Consider the following 27,537-nt stretch of genomic DNA (forward strand, 5'->3'; position numbering starts at 1 on the left):
TCTATACCATCGTAGTGATACCATTCTAACTCCTCCGCAGCCGCAAAGGCGACAGGATTGGGGCAAGTATCATTGCCTATTCCAAATGAGAAGGTAATCCCTGTCTCACCTTTTAAGTTTCATCATTTGTCATAATGCTCAAGTTGCCTAGCCAACTCCATCAAAACAATCTTGTCAGGTGGGTACCTTGGAAGTCTCTTGGGACAAAATATACTTCCTGCCACTCTAGTATATGTGAATTGCGGAAATTGGATGAACCAACTCCCATACTTCTTAGCTTTTGCTTTCGCTTCCAATGAGAGCCTCCTAGTAGGTGTCCCTTGTAATATTCTTACCGTCTTCATGGCAAAGGTGTCATAAAACATCTTATAATCTTTGGTGTTGTGCAAATGAAGCTGTGGATAGCACTCATGCACCAAACATTGCCCTGGCCCATTGCCAATCACTCCCAACGTCTTAAGTCTAGGATTTTCATATAATCTCGCAATCAAATAGAGAAGGTAGGATCCCATGTAGAATTGCTTTTGAATTTGTATTGTCCTTAGTTGCAACTCTAAATTTTCACTTATAATTCTAGCCCAACCAAATTTTCTCTTTCCATTTTCAATTTCATCAATAAAATAGTACATATAGTTTTCAAATTGCATACCTTGAGCCACGCCCATGATTCAGTTGAGAAGCACAATAAGGTCGTTGTATTCCAATTTGAAATCTGACCAAGTGAGCTTTGACGACTTGGTAAATCCCTTCTTGCCTTCGTGTAACCAATTCTGCTTTAGATGAATGAAGTAGGCCTCCTAATTATCTTGAAAGAACTTGGTTGTTTGATCCATCATTATCACTATCATGCCTTTATGCTAGGGAATATTGAATACTTCTTCAACCACTTGTCCGCTAATGTTAGCCAACACTCTCTTCCCTTTATCAAAAATGATGAACTTGGTCACAATATCAAACCGAGATGCACACTCCATTACCAATTCCGGACAAGGCAAGTTAGGAGGGAAAGCCACCGCATGTACAATTCCGCTCTTGTAGATCTTTTTTGCCATGGGGGATTGTCCTTCTTTCAATCTATCCTTCAATTGTGCCATGTTCACCGTGCCTATATTGGTGTCACTTATTCGCCTTACTTTCGAGAAGGTGGTCTTAAGCATCATGTCTTCCTTGTCTTTTTTGGTATTCATTCCCTTTGGTTCTTGCTTGTACTAAAATCCACCATGCTAAACACTTATTTCTGTTTCTTTGTTCTAAATGATATGGACTACACTTATCAATCTCCAAACTTCTTTCTATCGATGGAATCTAGCTTATTTCTGCCTCTCCAAATCCTATCTCTACACTTATCAATCTCCCAACTTCAATCCTAGGGGTGAGACTACCACTTTATTTTTGCCTCTTCGTTACCTTAGGATGGACTATACTTATATCTCCCAACTTCAATCCCAGGGTGGTCTAGCTTATTTCTGCCTCTCCAAGTGTCCTATCATGAAATCTACACTTATATCTCCCAACTTCAGCCTATCAATGGAAATGATGAAGTGGTGGATGAAAAGTGCAAGAAGAAAATAAGGGAAACAAACCAAGCAAGAACAAGGAATTAAATCCGCCTTTAAACCTAACCTTCACCTCAAAAGACAAACGGAAAAATCTTACCTTAAATCTGCCCTCTACCAACAATCGGGCCTCTTCAAATTCAAATCTGATCTTAGAAATTTCAGTCCTTCAAAATATGATGCCCTAGCAAATGGATTACTTGCAAAAATCTGCCGCTTTCATCAAATTTCAACCTCCTTGCCAAAATTGCCCAACTTGAAGGAAAATAGCTGCCTTAGGGTAGAAAAGTCTGCTCCAAATCATAGTTTCAACCTTCTAAATTCGCCCACAATTGCAAAAAATTGGACCTCAAATCACCTTGCCTCTCCACCAAACAAAATCGCCATAGTTGGAGGAAAAATCGTTGCCCTAGAAGGAAAATCAAATCCCAAAAATCTTTGTCAATCTTGCAAAAATCAGATCTTCACCTCCAAATTCCCCTTAGGGCAGAAATCGCCCATCCTCTAGGAAGAAATCGCTGCCCAAAAATGGAAAATCAGACCCTCAAAAATCGCTGCCAAGGAGAAAATCACTCAACCAAGCAAGAGGAGTGGAAATGAATGAGGAAATAAGAGAGGGGAAGCCCCTTCTTATATCCTCCTATTGACCTCTTGAGTGGGCCGACTTGCCTGGAGGGAAACAAAAATTTAAGTAAAACCCCCAAAGATGGCCCAGTTTTAAATGAAACATGAAAACAACTAAGCCCCATGGTGAAATTGACCCTTTTAATTACCAATTTGGTCCAAAATTGCAAAATAGAAATAAGGTAAGCCTAGGAGATGTCAAAATTTTCATTTAACAACACTTTGGCTATTAAAATATCATTAAAAAAAACTCTAGCAAGTCAAAAATCAATTTTCAATTCCAAATTACCAATTTCCTTTAACATTTCTAAAATCCTCGAGCCAAAATTTCAACCAAATTAATGAGATTTTGCAATTTAATCCAATTTCAATTTTGCACTACAATTTCAATTTTTTAACAAAATAAACCATTTTTCTGGCAATCGAAATTCAAACTCTAAATTCAATTTCACTCTCAAAATTTCTTTTTACCGAAAAAAATCAAGATTTTCCAAAACAACTAAATCTAAAATTCATTTTCAAAATCTATCTAAGTCCAAACTTTGCAATTTTATCCTGCCAGATATCGTCTTAACCATCAGAAAAAATGTTGTTGTTGAAACCTGCTAGGCCTAAGGACGAAATTGCATGTTTCGAAAAATCTAGTTTCGCACTAGGTGAAAACAAACCAAATCCCTTCCTAGCCCAAAGGCGTCCAAGGTGTGAAATCACCAATTTAAAAACCTCTAGACAAGTCCAAATTTTGCTAAGGCAACCGAAATATTCCCAACACCCACAAAAATTGCCAAGGCTTGCCCAAAAAAGGGGGTCCCAAAAATTTTGGGCGATGGTGTGAAAACCTCACAAAAGGGTCTTTCTCTACAAGAGGATTTTTTTTATTATCCACAAAAAAATCATGATTGATATTTGAATGTCTAGGTTTCATAAAAAATCGAGACAGAATCAAGGATCCAAGCCATAGCCCGAGGATCCTCAAGGATCATTATACCATTTTGTCATTCAGTAATTCAATGTGAATGTGTTGATTTTCTTTATAATCATGAAAATAAATCAATTATCAAGTACACTAGATTTATAGATCCATACTAGAATCATAGATTCATACTATGAAATGATTTAGTTTTAGAATTATGTATATTTCTCTTATTTTTTAGAATATATATATATATATATACACACACACACACACGAATCCTCCACGAATCATAATTGGGAAAAAACAAATCCAGAATCCACAAATCCGATTCACGTGCCCTAATCGGATTTGTTTCACGAATTGGCAACTAAGTAAAGAACCCCAAATGGCTATCCATAGTTGGAATTTGATGAAATTTGGTAAAGTTTGTTCAAGATTATACCATTTTATGAACCGGCTGGCTGGCCAGAACAGTACATGGTCAATGTAGTTAGCTAGATGGCAAGTTTGTTGAACGGAAGCCGAGACCATAAGGTATGAAAATCATTGAAACGTCAAAAGCTTGAGGAAAAACATTGTCCTATCCAAGCACAAGAGTGGAACTTTGGTCCTCTTGGCTGGTAACATTGACATTCATCTGAGGTCCCTACCTAGATGGCAGTCCTCATGGTTCAACTTCCCCTTAAACTTTCTTCCTTCTATAATGATAGGAGTTCACAAACAAATTATTGATATATTCATCTATATCAAATCATAAAAAAAACATATATAACGATATATTATTGACAATGATGCATAGACCATGATAATACCACAAGAGTGGTTATTCAGATTATTAGATTCTGATTATAACATGTCTGAATCATATTAGTGAAAATCTGATCCGGAATATTTATCTGCTGTTTACACACTTCTGATTTTGATTACTGTTTCATGTTCACTGATTGTTCTTCATCTCCTGTTCGACTGCTGTATGTTTTCAGATATACTGCTGTTTGTATTTTGTTGCTTGCTTGGTTGCTGTTTCCATGTATAGATTATCTGCATTTATCAAATATATAACTAGATAGCCCAGTCATTATGCAATACAATATACTTTATCCCCAAATAAGCATATAAACTGTGGATGGTTATTTACATCTCAGAAGTTCACAGTATGTATTTCTGATTGCTTTTGATCTTTTGTTCGATCTGATGTATTCCCCCCAATGCTTGGAATGAATCATCCTTTAGACTTCATTGGTAAAAGGGTCGCCACCTTTCTTTTTTCCCTAAGTTACCGTATTCACTGGTTGACCCCCGAATTGATGAATTCGTATCGTATTCATTCTTTTCCTGGAAATTTTGCTGTAAATGCACCAGGCAGGACCCTGGTCGAATTAGAGGCGACTTTGACCAATTTCAGACTTCTCCCAACGATTTGGAAACACGTTTCTCTGTTTTGCAGCAAATTTGGATCGACTTTCCTGTGATGCTGATGTGGATTTTGTTTTTAGTGAAGTTTTTTAATATTTTTTTTGTCTTTCCTAAAGTTTTAATCTAAAGTCACCTACAAGGAACAACAACGCTAGCTCGGCAAAAAGCGGCACTTATAGAAAATCACGGACTCATTACACAGAAAATTGCGGGCCAGTAGTTACAAAAAACGCAGGCATAGCAGAGTAATATGACAGAAGAACTATCAGAGAAACATGATGGAAGAACCATCAGAATAATATGACGGAACTACACCAGTCATTTAGCAGAGAATATAATATATGTAACAATTCTTTTTGTTCTGCTGATACTGGAATTTTATTCAGCATGCGACAGAATTATATTTTTGCACGACGGAACTTCTACAGCGTCAATTGACAATTGACAATGAAAGGATTCATGTTCTGTCCTAAGACAGTATAAATGACTTTGACAGAATTTGATTTTAAAAACTTACCGTTTCTTTAAAAAAGTATAAAAATACCTAGACAGAATTTAGCATGGGGCATTTCACAGTACCTTAAAGTTTTATATTTAACAAATTCTTTACTTCGCCATTAATTAACAGCACCAGTATTTTCTATATTCCAGCATTTTATTCTGTGCTAGAGCGGTATTATTATAATGTTAAGTTTTTATGTTTTCTTAAAGAAATGGCAAGAGGATTAGCTAAGGGCAAGAGGCAAGAGGATTAGCATCCCTTATTATATGAAGGTAAGTTTTTATAGGACAGAGGCAAGAAGAAGATTAGCATAGCTGGAAAGATATTAACAGAATTAACATATATATAAAAATCTTGTACACAGGAACCCAAAATGAACCTGAATCCAGCCCAAAAAAAATTGAGCAAATGTCAAACCCGAATCTAGAACCCACATCCGAACCGGCAACTTAGGTTTTTCCCTTTGAGAATAACGAATTTATTTCCCTATTGATCTTCCCTGGATGTCCTTTTCAAATGAAACCTTCTCCCTTTTGTATCTTCCAATATGAAGGAGAGTCACATCCCTTCACCATGTCTACACCTTGGCAATGGTCACAACCTTTCACAATTACCAACCTTTGGGAGCATCATAAGCCTTCACAACCTTCTCCTTTTGAAGAAGTTATGTCCTTATTCTTTCTTCTTCATTAATTATTTCTTGATTCACACCTCCAAACTATGTCTTCTGTTTGTACTTCTTCAAGTTTGCATATACTTTCCTTATCAGCCAAAAACATATGTTGCTCTTTTACATCTGCATATACTCTCCATACAATTCTGCTATAACCTATTCTTACAATTATACCTTGAACCTTTCTTTGATAATCTTCCCTTTTGTCCTCTCATTTAAAGATCTGCAAATGTAAGTCCAATATAAACACTTATCCCTCATCCTCCCCTCAAGTGCACTTCACAACTTCTTAATCTATCTTCCCAAGAGTAGTCTCTTCCTCTTTCTTAATTGCTCCTTTCTAATTCAGGTTTATTTCTGAATTCTTTTCCAAATACAACCTGATTATTCCATATTTTGTTTTCCAATTTCCCTTGCTGCCTTCCTCTCCCCTTTCAAATGAACTCTCCTCCCTTTTATATCTCATGTTGAGGGACTCACTAGTCTTAATTACATCCCTCTTGACCTTCATTAAAACTTAATTAACTTGTAAGATGATTACTACATGTCTAGTTCCAATGGTTGGGTTGATTCAGTTCCACCACAATTCAAATTATGCAACAGATCCAATGCTAGACGAAAAATATAAAATGGAGAAAAGGTGATGTATTGAAGGGTTTGAAATATTAGAGAAGAGGCATAGGAGGAGAATGATTCTTGCCAAACTAGAGGGAGAGTTTTTTGTGAGGGCCTGTAATGCCTGTATTCCTATAAGGGTGTATGTTGCCCATATTCATTTCAATTAATTTACTCTTGTTGCACATAAATAAAAGCTTCTTGTGATTGTGAAAGTTGTTTGATTATCTTTATTTTATGGATTTGGTGTAGTTTAGCTGTGTGATGGGGCAATGTAATAATACCCCCTGTCACTGCATCAAATGGTACCAGATCTCGTTGCTCAATGGGAGAGATTGAAAGTGAAGTTGCTACTTGAGCTGTGTTGAGGAATGAAGAACAATGCGGTTGGGAATGAGTTGAGTATAGTGTTGCTAGTTGAGACGAGATGTGTGAGAGAGTTATAAAAGATGAGAGAGTGTTGACTATCCTCCAACATGCACTGAAGCTGGGTAGAAGGTGCAAGGGTTTCTTTCACAATGTAAGTGAGTAGAGGGAGCATAGAGGTGCACCTTCCAGGATTCTCGTTCAGTAGAGGATAGGTGTACGTGTGAGTTGGTTGTGCAATTCTTGTAACTACTGAGAAGAGTGAGATTGTGCATTGTCTTCCAGTAGAGGTTGAAGCTGGGTAGTGTCACTAGCTAATACAAGATGTGTGAGAGAGTTATAAAAGATGAGAGAGTGTTGACTACCCTCCAACATGCATTGAAGCTGGGTAGAAGGTGCAGAGGTTTCCTTCACAATAGAAGTGAATAGAGGGTGCATAGAGGTGCAGCTTCCAGGATTCTTGTTCAGTAGAGGATAGTTGTGTGTGTGTGTAAGCTGGTTGGGCGACTCTTGTAACTACTGAGAAGAGAGATTGTGCATTGTCCTCCAGTAGAGGTTGAAACTGGGTAGGCGTCAGGTTCCTTTGTTGAGAGAAGGTGGGTAGAGGAAATGTCTTCCAAAAACTTTGTTGGGTAGAGGATAGGCAAGAGTGAGTTTGTTGCAGGTATGAAAGAGGATCAGTGAATGTGGAAAAATTTTGTGACGAGTTGTGTGCTTGTGTGTTCATGGGCTGGAACAGAGAGAGAATGTAAGGTTACCCATTGGAAGGGTGTTAGGACTCTAGTTTTGGTAAAAAAGAAAGTATACGATCCATGTTAGTGAAATGCAAGAGATGCTAAGATGTTTGAAAGAGACCAAAGCAGCAATGGAAAGGAACTGAGAAGCAGAAGTGAAGATGGGTAAGAAAGAGACCCATTCTTTCTTTGAGGATGATTTGGTGCAGACGAATCTGTATGTGCAGAGACAGAAAAAGAGTCTTGCAGTACAGACAAAGGAGAGAAATGGAGATGTTATCGAAAAGGGTGGAGAGAATATTGTAGCAGCAGTTGAAAAGGAGAAAGACGATGTTGCAGAAATTGTTGAAAGCCCTTTCAAGGACATGAAGATGCTAAAAGTGCAAAAACAAGATAGTGCAGACCGATTGGGTGTGAAGAGATGTGTAATGGAAGAAGAGAAGATGGCAGATTTTGCAGCAAAGGATGCTAAAGGAGGGTTCTGTGATGTGGTGAATGTAGAGGGGGTTGCAGGGTACTTTTGGTGGAGTCAGTTGAATCAAATGAGCAAGAGCAAAGGTGTTGAGAAAGGTGAGAAGAGGAGGAGAACTATGAGAAAAAGTGTTTGGAGGAGACAGGCTTGTGTTGGACATGAATTCTCAAGGAAGAGAGGGCGAACTTGGTGGAGGAGGGTTTGTTTCCCAGCCAGGTGCAGAAGGAGGTACTTCTGTTGGACCTGATGTAGTACTCGAGTCTGTTCTAGGTTGTCCACAACTGAAAAGGTAGTTCTCCTACTTCACCTCATTTTGTAAGCTCAGCTCATGGACCTCTTACCCAATGTGTCTAATGCAAGGAGCATTTCCACGAGTAATTATGATTGCAAAAGTTGTTTGATTATCTTTGTTTTGTGGATTTGGTGTAGTTTCAGTGCATGATGGGGCACTGTGATAATATCCCTGTCAAGACTACATCAATATATATGTATTCAGGCTGACAATTTTTGTCAAATGATGAGTTTAAACTTAAAGCACAAATCACAATTTTATGCTGCTCATTTTTTGAAATGGGATGAGTGCTAATTAAAAGAACTGTTTTACTTGCATTTCCCTATTTAATACTCATGTAAACCATTTATGCTATTAGCTATGCATAAAACCAGAATGAACTAGCATAATTTTCAGAGGAAAAAGTATTTTCAACCCCACAAAGTAACTGAAAATAAAGTACAGCAGACAGAACTAATAATAGAGAAGATTCGCTGATTCCTCTTTTGTACACAAGGAGAAGGGAATTACTAACCGAGTCATATTATAATCAATAATGCACCTAAAATCCTGAACCAAATTCAAAATACAAGCTAAAAATATTCTTCATGGCAAAGCAAAGAAATAGCAAAAGGAAAGGGGAACATTTGCTTCATGTACTACATGAATGAGAATTCAATAGAATACAAACTGAAAGTAAGGGACAAAGTACTTTGCCTACAAGCTGGGCAAGATAACTAGGCAATCTTGACTTACCATTCTAATATATAGCCTTAATATTACAATCAGATAAAAACCGAAAACACAGAGAAATAAGGATAAATGGACTTGATCGGAGATAGTTAAACTGTATTAATATTAATATTTTAAAACTATCAAAGGAATGAAGAAGACAAGGCATACAGATAGTGTTACAAATTGTCAATGAGAAAATACGAAAAAACTAAGACTGTTTATTGAGAATTTCTTAAAAGCAATTCCATTGTGCCTCTCTGTCCCTATCCTTTTTTTCCTAAAACATATTATATTGAATGTACGAAAACCATTAAAGGGAATATCTCCATATAACTGGGCCTGCGTCTGAAGAGACTCAACATCTTTGTGGTAAGTTGGTAACAGTCACTCAACTTATAGTCTTACACCTTGACTTCCTTAAAATTGGAGCCAAGTTTTGCCGATGGGACCAGTTACATCCTATCCACAAAGCTAAAAGCTGGTTTCTTGAATGGAAGAATGAAAGCAACTGCCCCTGCTCGACGCTAGAACATTTTTCTACATGTCAAGTTAGCTGCTAGCTACTGGTAAAGTGGAGCAACAACGACAACCCAAGTTCAAATCCCATGAACATGTTCTTGACGTTAATGTTGGAAAAACATTGCAGCCACACAAACAAAATTGAAGTAAAGTTCGAGGTGAAATCTTACAAAGTGGACACCCCGCTTGAGTTTCTAATTTCAACAAGGAGAGCACAAATCAAGTCTATCAGACTTGTCTTCTAGAAGCCTAAAAAGGGATGGATTCCAATTCCCTGCTATATTATTCAAATTCAGTAGCTCAGGCTTGACCCTGTGAGGAAGCTAGGTGTTAAGTCTAACTTTGCCGTATCACCTACACCCAGAGTACTACCGAAGAGTTCATTGACATAACCTTGTACCAATTTTACTAAGCAAAAATGCACACATTTGCAATGTTTATATTGATTAAATCGTTCCTGCTCCTGCAATGCAGATGCATACATAAACTTATAAGAGTGACCCAAGTACGTATCCTGCAACAGCAACCAACCATAATACATACTTGGCAAGTTGTTGTGTAATGGTTAGGGATCCAATCTAGCTTAACCCATGTTTATAACTATTAAAATTCACAGGTGCATCGTAGCATGACTCTTGCTTAAAAATTTCATTAGTGTAGTTCACGCTCATCTGAAAAAAAAAATTGGGTACTTTTATAATTCAACATTTACCGGTTTCAATCGCCACTTAGAGACAATCACACGACCTTCCCATCCTCCCTCTTACTGGACAACTGTACCAGCATAAGAGAGGCTCAAATCCTCCAATTGCGCTAAGGCGTCCCATAACTTTGATAAACATATGGCGTATTTACGGAGTTCATTCTACACCATGTTTTAAAAATTTAAGGATGAGACTCAAGCAGAAACCAAGTAGCATTAATGGATATCTATTACCACAAACTAAACTTTCTAGAAAAGAAACTTCGATTGCCATAGACATGAGTTGCTTTCAACTGTTGCAAATGACTTTCTACAACTTATATTTTAGAATAATTTATTCATGGCGCCTCAAAGTAGTAGTATATTCTTCAAGAATCAACTGTGTGAATGAAACTATATCCGACCTTAAATTTGTCACTGCTAATCCATCATCGGCGATATAAAATTGCAGCCAGTGCTTGATTACTAACATTAGACACTAGAGAGCGAAATAGCTATATAATTCCCTCTAATGTTAGTATAACGCAATTTTAGGTCATACATTACCTTTGGCTTTGCAGGGGCTTTTCTTTTTGCAGGAGTACTCTTCCTGGTTGTAGACACTTTTTGTTGGATTTCCTCGTCAGCTGATGAATCTGACTGTTCTCTTTCGTCTTCCTCTTCTGAGGGCTGATAGTCATTGTCGTCCTGTTTGCGTTTTCCTTTTTTGGAAATTGATATTTTCTGCTTATTGGCCTTAGGCTGCGGGAGGGAGGATGCAAGTGCTGGAAGGCCAAGAGCTTGTAATTTTGCCTTGTTTTCCTCGATTTTCCTCTGCCTCTGCTTTTCATAGTCTGTTATGGTTGGAGAAGATATTTTAGCTTTGCTTTTGTCTTCTCTGGCCTTCAATTCCTCCTTGTCTGAGGAATTGAAAGATGCATCTGATGATTTTTTATCTTCATCAACAAAAGGTGTCGGGTTCTTCTTCTTCCGCATAACTTCTCTTAGGAAACTTATGTGGATAGTCACAGATATGGGGGTAAATTCTGTTTTCTTGAAATTCACTGTCCCTCTTTGGAAACACGGAAAACCGATTTTAAATCCATTCCAGATAAGGAATTGGAAAGGATTCTAATGGTGAAAGTAGTATACTCATCTCAATTTCCATTTGGCTTATTTTCAGAAACGTTTTAACATATATATATCTCGTAATAAATGGTATATTCTTTATTTTTGGAGTTTAATTTACTTTTTACTTTTATTATTATTGCAATTTACGGATATCTTGCAGGCTCTTGTATGAGATATCCTTTGTTTTATTATGTTTATAGATTTGTATTTTTACATTTTTTTTTATTTTGATGTCTAGGATTAATTTTGTATGGTAGTGATTTTTTTAAAATTTAAAATATTTATTTTTACTTGTTTTATTAATTTGTGAATATCATCGTGTGTGACAATTCATTATATTCTAGTATTTAAAGGCATTCGTTTATATATCAAAGAGTCTCATGATTGTTTGTGTGTCTTAAGCATAAGAAGTACCTTTGGGAGCTCACTTATAGTAGTTAAAGAAGTGCTTGCACTGGAATGCACATTTAGACCACTAAAGAGACTTATATGTCATTGAAGAAAGGAAACAAAGCTCTTGTCATCTTATTGTTTGGCATTACAAAGCTTGAACATAACAAGTTCATATTCTACTTTATACAAGACTTGGTTTACAAATTTCTCGACAAATTGTGCAAAAGTGGTAACAAATCCACTCAAGTGTTTGTCCTCCCAAAATATGAGAAAAGGTGTCATAAGATACATGTTAGTACAAGAAACATCCTAGCGTGTTATGTGTGTGTGTTTGTGTGCATGTGGTAACATGAATCTCACTTTCTTTTATATTTGTCTAAGTAGCTAGAAATTTTGAGGGTAAGGTACTAGTGTTATCAACCTAACAACAATTAGGGACATAGTTCTTTATATTTTTATCTTCAATTTTGTTTGGAGCTTCTATTTTTATCCCTTTTGAGTGTGTCCATTTGTTTCTTGTTACTCTTTGGTAAAAGAAGTCATAGGAGTCACTATTGATAAGTAAGACAAGTTGGTGTGATATGGTGGTTATTGATAGTGTGTTGGTTGTTGATAAGTGAATTGGAATGTGTTGGTTAATGGTAGGTTATATTGTAATGTCTTCTGTGTATGGACGTTGATATAGTGTGACATGAATGATGTCATTTGAGGTGGATTAAATGAATGAAAATCTTTTTCTCATTGGTCAAAGTGGGTTCAATTTTAAGATAATAAGATTAGATGTTTGCTAAATATGATATATAATGTCGTGTTATAAGGTAGATAGAATTGTCGCTATTTAGAATCATGTGAAAAGTTAAGTTTTCAATACCAAATCATGGATCCATGGATGTAGATGTGTGCAAAGGAAGAAGAGGATGAAAGCCACAATGCAAATCCCATCCCTTGATGGCCAACAAAATGCTAGATCTTGAAGAGGAAATTCTCACAATGGATCCTTGAATCTTGAGAAGAGCTTGAGAATGCCTTGAAAACTTGATGAATATCTTGAGTATGTTTGCTTGACTGTCCTTCATACATGTGTGAATCTTTCTATGATGTGCTTACGTGTTCTTAGGTGTGAAAATAAAGTGCCCAAGCTTCCTTATATGCTATTTTTGGGATTGAAAATGAAGAAAGATGGTTGGGTCACAACATTTAAAGATTCAAACACCCGAGGAAAAATTGGCCCCAAGACTAAAATAGGCCATGGTACAACTTGACTTGGTCAACCTATACTAGGATTATTCAGAGGAGAGAGAATCTCAGGGTTTCAGGGATGGTGCAAAAATAATTAGAAAAAATAACAGAGAGCAAGAAAAAGAGTTGTTTGAGCATAAATGCATCCATGGATCATAAAATCACTAAAGGGAGGAGCTAAAAGGTCTTAAATGATGGGTGCTTCCATTTTAAGATGGTACACTTTTAATCTAACAAAGTAAACTAAAAATTGTATAGAATTGGACTAAATAGATTCTTATAATTCAATATGATGATAAATCATTATAAACTTATTTTTTAATAGCTGTGAAATACCTCTAATGTTGTAAGTTTTTGTTTAGAATAAGACCTCACAATTTTTCATATCTATGAACCTCATGTGCGAATCTAACAAGAAATTGAATTGGGTTTCCATCTAATCCACCAAGAAATCCTAAATTTTTCCATCCTCATGTTCCAAAACGAATGATAAAAGCTCCCAAAATTCTTCAAGAGAAAATAATAAACTAATCATAAAATTAAGCATCGTTGGAGTAAGCCTCTTTATTTTTGTTTATAGTACATTCATGTAACTCTTTATTTTCCATTTATCTATCTCTTCGTGTTCCTTTCTTTGTCTCTTTATTCTGTCCCTCCTCCCCCCTGTGCCCCCTCTTGAATTGAAACAACTCTATTAATTTTTAGTAAGCTCCACTTAAGTCATTTTAATAATTTATTAAGTAATTAAATTAATTTGTCATTGAATTTGATATAATTTGACAACATAAAACTTAATTATTTTATTGACTTCTAATGTACCAAAAAAGAGACATTGTACTCCTCCCTTCTTGGAGATTGCCTAGCCTCAAGAAATACGCATCTGTATGCTACAAGAAAATGTATGGATCTCATATCAACCTCATGATTGATTCTCTTCCAATATGTTGTGTTACTTTGATGTAAACAATACCATGATCGTAGTTGTGAAGAAACTCGTCTAGATCCCACTAAAATAAAGCATCAAACACGATAATTCCAAGATCCCGAAAAAGTTTGTAAACAACTCCATTCTACATTCTAGAACAACTAGACATAAAAAACAGACCTTATCATGCTCAGATGCAACTCATTCATCATTAATATCCCTGGATCCTACCGCTAATTTGTAGAACATCACTCCATCACTCGAAGCCTTTAGCTTTGTACCCTTTTAAAATGGAAGCACTTAATTTTGAAACCTTTTAGCCCTCATTAGTGTTGCTATGGTCCCTTTCTCTTCTTCCAATCTTGCTCAAATTTCTAGGTCATCTCTCATTTCTATGCATAGCCCTTTAGGTGTTGTTTTATCACCTTTTTGGTCACATCTTCTGGAATTTTCATTATTTCTTGAATGTTTTTGCACTTTCCCCAATACCTTGGGGTCCCCTTTCCTTGAAATATTCTCAAGTACATGTCAATCTAGCTAGGTTTACCTATAATCGGAGTGATTTAGGTCCCAAAGCTCAAAGTGTCTTAGGTGCTTAAATTATTTTATTTTGTCCCCTGGTTGACTTGCTTTATTTTTTATCCCAAAAGCTAGTACATAAGGAGGCATGAGAATTTTGTTTTCATCCATCCACACACATGATCAAGCATGCATGTATGCATGAGACATCAAGCAAGTACTTTCAAGAAACTACATAAGCATTCTTCAAGATTTAACATTTTCTTCTTGCATCAAGCTTCTTCTTTGAAGGTGGTAGTGGAGTTTTTCTTCCAAAAAGGAGATCTTTCATTCATTTAAATTTATTTATTCTTCACCATGGCATGTCACAAACATTTCCATTCACGAGGTTTTGACTTCCATGGTTTCCTCTTGGTTTCTTTGAGTCAAGGCTATTACATTTGCATACTTGGTTACATAATAAATTCAATTGCATCTACAAAGGTAATATCATTCCTTATTATTAGATTCAATTCTACTACTTGTTGGTGCAGTCCAACTCCCTTGTGTCCTATCAGACAGAGAGGGGTTATAGCCAAACCCAGGACAAGCTAAACCTGCAAGATTAACTTAAAAGGATAAGAGAAAAAAATGCTCTACAAGCACAGAATAAATGTTGTCAAAAATACTTAGATTCTTAGCAAGCATGGAGGGATAACACGAAAGTGCAATGCCAGACATATGAAGCACGAACACGAAAAACAAACTTCATATTCTATTAAAAAATTCAAATATTGTTTACATACATTCTTTGATGAGATCTATCTTACTCTCTAATTCCTGGCACCTAGTACTCAACCTCTTCAACAATACAGAGTCACCAACAAGCTTTCCCCTTTCTTCCCTCTTCTCTTCCAAAACTCTCTTTAAAACTTTCTAAAACTTTTCTAAAAACCATCTTAGAAGATCCACCTTAGATATTTAAAAGGGCATAATAATTTGAGCAGCCTAACCAACTTAAAACTCAAAATGGGGTGCCTAAGTCTAGATGCTTCAAAATTTCAATTTTTTGCATTAAATGCTTCAACTACCACTAACAACTCCTACACGCTTGGATAACACAATGCTTGATAGGAAAAAAACATGGGTTAACATGCCATCATGGATGCTCCTACATCATATGCCATGAGTACAAAAAATGTTTCATGGGCATAAAGCTCATGAACGTTCCTACAAGGATGGAACCTCAATTCTAAACTTTTCCAATTTTGCAACACTAACCCAAGAAGCCTCATCAGCTGCACGGTTCTTCCAATGAACTAGATACTCCCAATACTATTTTCCCTGTGTTTTCCTTGCTATGTGTGAATCAATAATCTACTCAATGTCTTCAACCTTTTGTCTAGCAATTGATGTGTCCATTTTGATGCATCTGACAATCAAGAAGTGAACCTTTCTCTTTGCTTGACTCACTTTCATAATACTTATACAAATCGCTACATTGAATATTGGTGAAATGTCTACCCCAATGGGAAGTCTAATCTCAGAAGCATTTGCTGAAATTTTTTGTAGAACCTTACATGGACCAATCCTCTTACTTTTCAGCTTGTTATAGGTCCCCTATGGAAACCTCTCTTTACGTAGATGTGTCATAACCAGCTCTCCAACTTCAAATTCTTGTACTCTTCTATATTTATCAACATCTTCCTTGTATTTCATGGTACTCTTCTCTAGAGCTCTTTTTACTTGTGCACTTCATGAATGTATTCTACAAAATCTTCTACTATAATACTCCTTATAGTCAAATAAGCATTATTTCTCAACTCATCAACTACCCTTGGCTTGTATCCATACACAATTTGGAATGGACTCTTCCCTATACTTTGGTTAATTGAGTTGTTATAAGAAAAATTTGCTTCCGCTAGAATCACATCCCATTGATTTGGTTTCTCTCCTATCAAGCATCTTAAAAGATTACCCAAGCTTTGGTTTACAACTTTCATTTGACCATCAATTCAAGGATGGTATGTTGAATTAAATCTCAATTGTGTTCCCATCTTCTTCCATAAAGTACACCAAAAATGTCCAACAAATTTTGTATCTTGATCTAAAATAATACTCTTTGGCAAACCATGCAACCAAACCACATCTTTAAAGAATAAAGAAGCTATATGGGAAGCATCACTACACTTTCAACATGGTATAAAATGGGCCATTTTTAAAAATGTATCCACTAGTACAAAGGTAGATTCATTACCTCTTTGTGTCTGAAGTAGCCCCAAAACAAAATCCATGCTAATGTAATCCCATGGCTTATTTGGTATTGGTAGTGGCTGATATAATTTGGTGTTTTGTTTTACTCCCTTGGCATATTGGCATACCCAACAATTTTGCACCATCCTTTTCACATCAACACTCATCCCTGACTAAAAGTAACATCCACTCAATTGTACCAATGTCTTGTCCACTCCAAAATATCCACCTTACCTCCACTATGTTTTTCCTTTATCAAGCTCTATCTCATTGAACCTCTAGGAATGCATAATCTCTTTCCTTTAAACAATATTTTTCTTGTATGAAATACTCCAACCATGGAGTTCTATCAACCCCAACCAGGTTCTTGCATGTTGCCCAAGCTTCCTTTAAATCTACATCTTCTTCATATAACTCTCCCATATGATCAAAAGAAACAACACTTACTCTCAATTCATTTAGCAACAGACATCTTCTACTTGATGTATCTACAACTCTATTTGACTTTCCACTTTTATGTTTAGAAACAAAAGGAAAATTTTGAAGGAACTCCACCCATTTCACATGCCTTTGACTCAAATTACCTTGGCTATTGATGAATTATAATGCATAGTGGTTTGTGTATAGCACAAACTCCTTTGGTAGCAAGTAATGCCTCCACTTCTTAAGGGCTTACACAATTGCATAGAACTCTTGATCATACATAGAGTATTTTCTCTTTGCCTCATTGAGCTTCTCGCTGAATTATGTTATGGGCCTTCCTTCTTGACTTAGGACTCCCCCTACTAGAGCCCCACTTTCATAGCAATCAACTTGAAATACCTTTTCCAAATCAGGTAATGCTAGTATAGACTGCTCTATGACCTTCTCCTTAAAAATGTTGAAACTCCTTTTAGTTGTTGTTGTCCAAATAAAATCTCTTTTATCTCCTCTCATTATTTTAGTTATTGGTGCACATATCACACTAAATTTTTGAATAAAATTCCTATAGAAGCTATCCAAACCATGAAAACTCCTTGCCTCAAACTCACTTCTCAAAGAAGGCCAATCAGCTATTGCTTTCAACTTTTCTAGATCCATCTTTAGACCACTACTATTAATAGCAAAGCCTAAATATACCATCACTTCTTTCGTGAAACTACACTTTTTTAAATTCACCATCATTTTTTCTTCTTTTAGCCTTGTAGGACAACTTTAATATGTTGTAAATTTTGTTCTTTAGTCCTACTAAAAATCATAATATCATCTACACACACAATCACAAACTTGCCGAGGTATGGCTTCAAAACTTCTTTCATCAATCTCATGAAGGTTCTTGGAGCATTTGTTAATCCAAATGACATCGCCAACCATTCATATAATCCATCCTTGGTCTTAAATTTTGTCTTCCATTAATCACCTTCTCTTATCCTTATTTGATGGTAACCACTCTTCAAATCAATTTTGTGAAGTATCCAGCTCTACCCAAGCAATCCATAAGATCATCAATTTGTGGTAATGGAAATCAATACTTGATGGTTGTCTTGTTTATTGCCCTTGAATCAGTACACATTCTCCAACTTCCATCTTTCTTTGATACCAACATTGTTGAAATCGCACATGGACTCAAATTTTCTCTAATCAACCCCTTATCCAGCAACTATTGAGCTTGTTTGTTCATTTCCTCAATCTACTTTGGTGGCATTCTATAATGTGCATAAATTTGGAAAATTTTGGTATCTCATCTTCCTCCTTGGTTGTTCTAATGGTGACTGATTTAGAAACAATACCTAAACAATTTTCCTCTTTCTTGCAGTCCCTCAAAAATTTCTTTCTAGAGACCAAACATACTCTTGATTTATCTTCTCCTTCACCTTCACTATCCTTTATGGTATTTAAGAGGTACTCTCTTCCATCTTTCTCGATGTTGTATGTGTTTAATTGTTCATCATGAACAACTTGTCGATCAAATTGCCATGGTCTGTCCAAAAGAAGATGGCGCGCATCCATTGGCATTATGTCACACATGACTTCATCTTTGTAATTCCCAATGTGAAAGCTTACCAAACACTATTCATTCACTAACAACTTATGCTCCTTTTGCAACCACAAGACTCTATATGGACTAGGATGCTTGGTTCTTTTCAAATTCAATGTACTCACCATTTCTTCAGACACAATATTATCAATGCCACCACTATCCACATTGAGTTTGTAGCATTTACCATTTACCTTACATCTTGTCCGAAACAATTTTCTCCTTTGGTTTTGTTCCAACTTCTCCTTTTCGGGATTTGCCAAAACTCTTTGCACCATCAATGATTCTCCATATTTAGGGTCTTTTCATTGCCTTGATGGATTATTCTTTTTATTTTCAGCTTCCAACACATGCACTCTAGCCTCTTTTCCTTTTCCTTTGTCATATTAAATTCATGGGCACTCAAACACTCAATGCCCTATTTCTCTGCATTGGTAACAAGTACTACTTAAAATTCTTCCTCCACCTCTTCCAAAGGACCCCCTTCCATGAGAATAACCCTCTTTTTCTCTAGGAATGCCTCCTCTTCCTCTTCCTTCTTGCATATTCACACTCAAAGTCCTTGTTGTATCTTGTTTGTTGGTGGAGCCTCTACCACTACTGGGTTGTCCTCTTCCATGTGAAAGTTTTCCTTTTCCCCATGAATTACTTTGTTGCTTCTTATTGTGTTTTTCCTCAACCTTTAAGGAAAATTGATATGCATCCTCCACACTATGCACATTAACCATGCTTATCTTATCTTGGATGGCTATGTGTAATATATTCAAATAATAGGAAATTTTTCTCTACATCCTCTTCAATATGACCAACTCTTATGTTTAATCTATAAAAATCTTTGGTGTACTCCTCTACACTACTCTCCCTTCGCTCCTCTACACTACTCTCCCTTTGCTTCAGATTTCACATTTTCTTGAATAGGCTGATTTGATAGTTTTGTGGCAAGAATTTGGACTTAATCTCTGTAACCATTTGATCCTATGGCCGAATCTTATCTTTTCCTCTTTGTTGCCTATCCATTTGCACATGTTCCCACCATAGGGATACACAACCCTTCAACTTATTGTAGGCATACTTAACCTTCTACTCTTCTCCAATGTTCTCAAACCCAAAATATTTATCCATCTCACTGATCCAATCTAACAATTCTTTAGCATTCATTCCCCCTTTGTAAGTTGGAGGATCAAGTTTGGGCACAGTGTTTGCTTTAGTGAGAGCTCTAATGATTATATCCTCTTAAGGACCTATTTTGGGTTGTTGTAATTCTTCAAATCTCTCATTGGCTTGTTCTTTCTCATTTTCACTAAGGTCCTCTAAGTGCATTCCTCTTCCTTGAGCATCTTCCATTGCTTCCATCCATTCCATAAGACCTCTAACTACCCCTGCAAGCCTAGGCTCCTCATCCATGGTTCTTCTTCTTCTTTGACCCCATCATCTTGTGTTGTGTTTCCTATAGGTCTTCTTGCCAACATAATGAACCTCTATTCTGATACCACTTGGTGTAGTCCAACTCCTTAGTGTCCTATCAAAGAGAGAGAGAGAGAGGGGTTGCAACCAAACCCAGGGCAAGCTAAGCCTACAAGATTAACTTAAAGGACAAGAGAAAGAAATGTTGCACACACACACACGCGCGCGCGCGCGCGCGCACACACACACACAATAAATGTTGTCACAAAATACTTCATTTCTTAGTAAGCATATAGGGATAACATGAAAATGCAATGCCATGTGTACAAAGCATGAATACAAAATACAAACTTTATATTCTATTATATTTCAAATAATGTTCACATACATTCTTTGATGAGATCTATCTTACTCTCTAATTCTTGGCACTTGGTACTCATCCTCTTCAACAATATGGAGTCACCAACAAGCTTTCCCCTTTCTTCCCTCTTCTCTTCCAAAACTCTCTCTAAGACGCTCTAAAACTTTTGTTAAAACTAACATAGAAGATCCACTATAGATATTTAAAAGGGCATACTATTTTTTTTTTTTGGAAATAGGGGTAAAAATTTATTCAATCAACTTCAAATTACAAAGAAAAGGCCTGAGGCCCATAGAAGCACTACATATGTCTATCCTCCAATAAAAGTTGGTCAATATTCCCACAATAATCAGGAGGTAATCCATCCCTACCACTAATATCCCAACTATCCAAATTCTCTGAAGCCCACTTTGCCAAACAATCTGCCACTTTATTCCATTCACGAGGGATATGGAAAAAGGAGATAGACTCCAAGGCACAACACAGATATAAAATTTGTCTTACCAAAGAGGCTAGCTCCCAATTAACATTCTCCAACCTCTGGTTATTTAGCATATCAACAACAATCTAAGAGTCAGACTCACAAATGATCTTTTTCTAGCCTAAAGAGCATCCTCTCTCAACAACAGACTTAATGGCCAGGGCCTCCATCAAATTATTAGAGTGCTGACCCTTATAGATAGAGAAAAGAAAAACCACCCCACCCTCATTATTTCTACCTATAGCACCAATGCCAACATGGCCAGGATTCCCCCTAGAAGAACCATCTATATTAATCTTCAAGATTCCAACCAGGGGAGGGGTCCATCTCCCAACCCTACAAACTCGTTGCTTACCATAACTCTACCTTTTTCCAAAAGTATGCCTCAGGTTAATACCATCCAAGTTCAGATTCCTCACAGTAGCTTGATCACCCGGCTCTATGCTTTCAGACATATCACATTTTGCGAAAATAGTCTCCTGAAGCCTACCAAGAATCTTCCTCCATAGCTGAAGGCTATCCAATTTGGAATCACAAAAAATTATGTGATTCCTTTCCAACCAAAGGTTCCAGAGAATAAGAGTCGGTCCAACCATCTAGGCAACCTGTAGAAAGGAGGTCTTCGTTGGAGGTCTACCCAAGCTTTTCCAAAAGTCAATGAGAGAAGCGGCATGGATACAACCATGGCGCCAGGACTCCCACCATCCATGCCATATTTCCTTTGAAAAAGGGCAAAGGAAAAACATGTGAGAGATACTTTCTTCATTGTACATGCATAAGAAGCAAATAGAAGGACCCTGGAAGCCTCTTTTGTGAATATTCTCCCACGTGAGACACTTCTTCTGAGCTAACAACCATTAGAAAAAATTACACTTGGGCCAAGAAAAATTATTCCAAACCTTCTTCCACCAGGGCACTTCTGCTAAACCATGCAGGTTCCTATCCAGTGCAGCATAGCCCTGAGCCACGAAGAATTTTCCTTTTGGACTAAGACTCCAAGCCAAAACATCCCTCTCCTTGAGGGAGCTACAAAACCTATCCTTCAACACATGAGAAAGAAGAGTGCGATCCTCTTCAAATCCACCAATAGGCCATTCTTGAGAATCTTTCCAACAAGTCCCCTCCACTTGGCCCAAATGCTTGACAGTTTTAAAGTGCTCCACCTTAAACCAGCCAGCATTAGTAAAAGCATGACAAAGAGGCTAAAGTTGGGGAAAGCTAGTAATCAAAGGTTGGTGGCCATCCCAAGAGTCCTGCCAAAACAGAGCATCTGATCCATTGTTGCAAATCCAAAATAGACCCTCCTTAATCAGCTGGGCTCCCCTCTTAAGGGTATTCCAAACACAAGAACCTTTCCCCACCAAAGCGATCCATGACACATCTGAACTATCAACCCTAGGGAGATACTTGTGAGTAAGAATCCTGGTCCAATCCAACTACTGATTGTTGCACCATCTCCAACACAACTTAGTAGCCAATGTCGTAACAACAAGTTCCATAGACCTAAGATCAAGGCCCCCAACATGCTTTGGCTTGCAAACATACCCCCACTTAACTAAGCTCCACTTTGAAGAGAGGAGGGTACCCGACCAAAGAAACTGTCGAGAAAGAGCATCAAAATCCTTCACAAAGGAGGAAGGGGGAACTTGCACACAACATCTGTAAATAGGGAGAGTTTGCACCACAGTTTTTAGAAGAACCATTCTGCCAGCAGAAGAAAGCCACCTGTTAGTCCAATGATTGACTTTTCTTTGGAACTTATCCAAGATCCCCTGCCAATACACTCGATACTACGATCCCAGAGGCAAAGGGACCCCAAGGTATATTAGAGGAAGAGAACCAATCTGAAATCTAAGGATCTTAGCAATCTTGTTTTGAATAGGCTGAGGGGTATTGAAGAAGTAAATGGAAGATTTTTCATCATTGTTGCACTAACCTAAAGCCCTCAAGTAGATATCTAGAGCTCGCCTGAAGTTCACAGCTTCACTAATTCTAGCAATGCCCATCAATATAGTATCATCCACAAACTGAAGGTGAGAGTAGGAAGGGAGAGAGTTGTCCCAACTCCAACCTTGAATGAGACCCTGCTCCACTTGAGCCTTAATGAATCTTCCAAGACCTTCTGCCATGATAATTAATAAATAAGGAGATAAAGGGTCCCCTTGTCGAAGTCCTCGAGAAACACTAAACAAATCAGATGGTTCCTCGTTAACAAGAACTGAATAGGAAGGAGAAGTCACACAACTAAGAACCCAGTTCACCCACTCCTCAGCAAAACCAAACGCTAAAAGAATATCTTGTAAAAACTCCCAGCTCACCCAATCATAAGCTTTAGCCATGTCAAGCATCATAAACATAGCCCTTTCCTTAGAATTAGCCATAGAATGAATAGCTTCCATTGCAATCACAACCCCATCCAAAATTTGTCTTCCTTCAACAAAACCCCCCTGCTTTGGAGAGATCAGAGAGCTGAGAAGAGGCTTAAGTCACTTAGCAATTAGTTTAGTGATAATCTTATAAACGACATTACAAAGAGCAATAGGTCTAAATTAAGTCATCTGATTAGCCCCCTCCTGTTTAGCTATAAGAACCAAGAAGGTAGAATTCATGGACCTGAGCATTTGCTTGTTCCTATGAGATTCTTGAACCACCTCAAGGAGATCAAATTTTACTATTTCCAAAAACTCCTAGAAGAACTCAATCGGAAATCCATCAGGGCCAAAAGCCTTATCTTTCTTCATATTAAACACCACTTTCTCCAGTTCAGGCAACAAAATGGGACGTAAGAGAGCCTCATTCATTTCCTCACAAACAAGGTGAGGAATGCAATCCAAAATTTCCCTCTCCTCCTCCCTCACATCAATGTCCTCCTTAGAAAAGAGATCTGAAAAATAGTTGATTGCAGCCCAAGAAATATCAATGTTGGAAGAAAGGTGATCCCCTTCAGGTGAAATCAAAGAGGATAAAGAATTCCCCTATCTCTGAGCCTTGACCGAACTATGGAAGAATGCAGTGTTTCTATCCCCCTCCTAAAGCCAGTCAACACGAGATTTTTGCTTCCAAAAAATCTCCTCCCGAAGCTCCCAGTCTTCTAGTCCTTTAAGGGCCAAGGGTTCAACTTCACTTAGGTCAACAGTCCTCCCTTGATCTCGAATCAATCGAGTAATGTTTTCTAACTTAGACTGAGCAACAATTCTCTGTGCCTGTAGGTTCCCAAAACATTTTTTATTCCACTTCTTAAGCCTGTACTTAACATGTTGGAGCCTCTTGCAGAAAGTGTGCATTGTCATCTCATGCGCAGGCATCCCCTCATTCCAGCAATCCACCATTAAGTCATGCAAAGACTGGTCTCTTAACCACATTAATTGAAACTTAAAAGAAGTGTTTTTGGTGATTCCATAAGCAGTAACTGAGATCTTGATGGGCCAATGATCAGAGCCTCTCCAATCAAGAATTTCAAAGCTGGTCATCAACTTGTTGTTCATCCAGTAATAGGAAACCAAAAATCTATCCATTCTTTTTGAGATAGCCTCAGCACCACATCTCCTGTTATTCCATGTGAAAACACCATTGTTCAGCTTCACATCAATGAGATGCAAGGAATCTATCATATCTCTAAGAAGATTTGCAGAAGGGTCCAACCTGGCAATCCCACCTCATTTTTCATCTAGACTAGTAATAGAGTAAAGTCCTCAGCCAAAATCCATGGGAGAAATGGATCGAAGGCTTGGATGTAACTAATATGAGCCCAAAGATTTGACTTGCCTAAAATATTAGTAGGAGCATAAATATTGGAGAGAAGGCATCTTTCACCAGTGTCCAAACAAGAAGCAACCAAAGAAATAGAGGATCGACTAGAAACACACCATAAGGGAAGAACTTTTCTCGGGTTCCAGAAAAAAGAAACCCCCCTAAATTGTTTCGAGCTCCCACCCCTTGCCAATTGCCTTGGGGCCAAATGTGAGGAGCGCAATTAGCTAAGCCATCCATTGCAAGCTTAGTTTCCTGGATAAAAACCACATCAGGTAACTGAGAATCAATTAATTTTCGAACAGCCTTTTGTCTAGAGATGTTATTCAACCCCCTAACATTCCATGATAGAACAATCATTTTTGGGGGTGAGAGAAGTGAGAATCAATGGGTTTCACAGACCCAGATTCAACCAAAGTATCCCCCATAATCTTCACCCTCTCTTGATCCATCTTCCTACCACTCCTTCACAGTTTATCAAGAGGCCCCTTTTTAAAATATTTCTACTATAAGCCTAATGTAGGATGGGCTTTATTTCCCTTGGCCAGATCTACGGCCCCTTTAGGAGCAGGGGAGGTTGGAACCATCTCTATCAGACTCATCATAACCTATGACCCCTGGTGATCCCCGATACTCTAAACTTGAGGATGTAAATCCATATCAATCGATACATTCTGAGGGTCCTCTAAAGGTAGCAACTCATCCTCTTTCTTTTCCTCTTCTTCCTGAACTACGTGCAAACCCTTATCCCTAGAAGAAAGCTCAACCAGAATACCTTCCTCCTGAACTAGGTCTTCAAGAACATCAAATTTGTTAAACATACCATCATTGTGTTTGTCTAGCCAAGTTCTCTTCTTACCTTTGCCTTTGTTACGATATTTAACCTGAGTAAAACCATCCTTATCCACAAGATCAGTAGATACTGGAGCCTTCCCCTTGTCACCCTTAAGAGGTCTGGAAGTATCCAAAGGAGCAAGCCTGAATTTGGGATACTTGCGGAGTAAATGGCCATATTCATGGAAAATGCAACATCTGAAAGGAAGGGTCTCATAATCCAACTGTTGGATCCATGAAGACGATCCCATACGAATTTCCATAGAATCTGGTAATGGATTGGTTAAATCAACTTCTACACAAATACGAGCATAAGAGATTACCTTACGATCTTGAGTTTGTGTAGCCACTCCCATAGGCTTTCCAAGTAGTAATGAGATTGAGTGAAGAATATTTTCCCTTCAAAACTCCAATGGAAGTCTCAACAATCGAACCCACACAGGTACCCTCGAGGGGATCTCCTCAATTGAATTAAAGCCCATGTGCCAAGGCTTGATAAAAAGCCCCGCCTGATTAAAGAAATAAGGGCTGCCTTCAAATGCCCTATTCCTATCTGACATGCATGAGAAGATAACTAGAAAATAATTATTTGCAGCTAGAATAATCTCCATATCGCCTTCGAGATTCCAAAGCTAACGAGCCTAGGAATCCAACACTAGTAAGGAAAGATGAAGGACCAAAAATTTGCAAATGAGGGCATGATTTTGCCAATATTCAAGATCCTCAAAAATCTATTTAGGTTGGATGACTAAGACTGATCGATCTTTAGATCTTTCCAAACATCCACTAACTTTTTTAATTCAGGGTACTCCTTTTTAGGATGAACCTCCATCTCCCAATGCGGATTTACTTATCAGATCTACACCATTGACCAACACTGAAGAAGATGGCTCAATCATCTCCATATCCTCAGAAGCAATCTGCGATAATACTGAGCCTCGATTCACCATAGAGCCAACCCAATAATTCACCAGTAAAGGAGGAAGGGATAGAAAACCTATAGTATCCAATTCCCCCCACAACCACTAGCCCAAAAACCTGTTATTATGCACAATCACAGATATGTGCACTCACCCGCAATTAACAAAAATAAATAATATAAACTTACAATACTGCGCAAAATGCAGCTATGAGTTCTCCCACGCAGTTAGCAAACCCCACCCCTGCAGCCCTCGCGGATCAGCAAAAATAGGCACCCCCCCCCCCCGTGCACGAAAATGCCTGCACCTTCGGCCAATGCAAAGCAAGGAATAGTGGCTAGGGCACATAGGCCCTAGCGCTCACCGTTGACCTGCAGAGTGCCATCTCCTCGTCCCCAAAGGGTATACTAATTTGAGTGCCCAAACCAACTTGAAATTCAAAATGGGGCACCTAAGTCTAGATGCTTTAGAATTTCAAACTCTTACATTAAATGCTTCAAGTACCACTAATAGTTTCTATGTGTTTGGATGACACAACATTTGATAGATGAAAAACATGGGGTTAACACACCATCACAGATGCTCCTATTGTTAGAAATATAAGAGGAGTAACTAAGAGGGGAGGGGTGAATCAATTACTGCTAAAACAATTCCAAATCTTTTAGATGTCAATAGAAACTTCTTTTTAACTCAAATCTTTTCACAACTCAATTACAATTAGATATTCATAGTAAATCGATTAACAAAGTAATCTTGAGATATTAATGTGTACTAATTATTGAAGTTGATGAAATATCAACCCCACAACTCCCAAGAATTACTTGCATGCAAATATTTGTCACAGAAAGAGAGAAGCAAAAAGCTATGGAGGTTAGAATTCTGAGATTGATAGATGAGACATTCTTGATGAGCAAAAAGGAGATTGCTATTATCAAAATTGAATGAATAAAATTACAAAGATATCAATCCTTATAAAAGGAGATCAAAACCCTAAAAGGTAAAAGCTAGGTTGTATGATAATAATTAATAAAATAATTAATTATTATATGCCTAAAGTCTAGCTTAAGTAAACTAGAGATAATAAGTGACTTAATAATTAAATCAAAATGATTAAATTAATAAGGCAATATCTTATTACTCTAACACCCCCCTTAAGATAAACTTAGGGAGTAGTTAAAAACCTAGAAATGACTGCTAAAAGAAAATTTGGGTCTCGAAAATAAGGCCTGATGAGGTACCCAAGCACAACC

At 37.5% G+C, this 27,537-nt stretch overlaps 3 protein-coding genes across 5 annotated transcripts in view; all 3 read right to left on the reverse strand.

Moving 5' to 3' along the window:
* Positions 1-11,262, reverse strand: part of LOC149540131 (uncharacterized) — a 30,178-nt gene extending 18,916 nt beyond the window's left edge. For all 3 annotated transcript variants that reach the window (XM_089801314.1, XM_089801313.1, XM_089801315.1), the window contains exon 1: positions 10,649-11,262. In XM_089801314.1, the coding sequence (XP_089657440.1) occupies positions 10,649-11,077 (429 nt within the window). In that variant the 5' untranslated portion in view covers positions 11,078-11,262. The remainder of the gene's footprint in view (positions 1-10,648) is intronic.
* An 11,452-nt stretch (positions 11,263-22,714) lies between these two features.
* Positions 22,715-23,164, reverse strand: LOC149540132 (secreted RxLR effector protein 78-like). The gene has a single exon (XM_089802658.1). It carries the CDS (start codon positions 23,162-23,164, stop codon positions 22,715-22,717), a length of 450 nt encoding a protein of 149 aa, XP_089658784.1.
* A 648-nt stretch (positions 23,165-23,812) lies between these two features.
* Positions 23,813-24,394, reverse strand: LOC149540133 (uncharacterized). The gene has a single exon (XM_089802659.1). The coding sequence runs from the start codon at positions 24,392-24,394 to the stop codon at positions 23,813-23,815; it is 582 nt and encodes a 193-aa protein (XP_089658785.1).
* Between the last annotated feature and the right edge of the window lie 3,143 nt (positions 24,395-27,537).

Source organism: Cupressus sempervirens, chromosome 9 (assembly GCF_028749045.1).
Source record: "Cupressus sempervirens isolate cs-2001-9-10 chromosome 9, ASM2874904v1, whole genome shotgun sequence".
Lineage (NCBI taxonomy): Eukaryota > Viridiplantae > Streptophyta > Pinopsida > Cupressales > Cupressaceae > Cupressus > Cupressus sempervirens.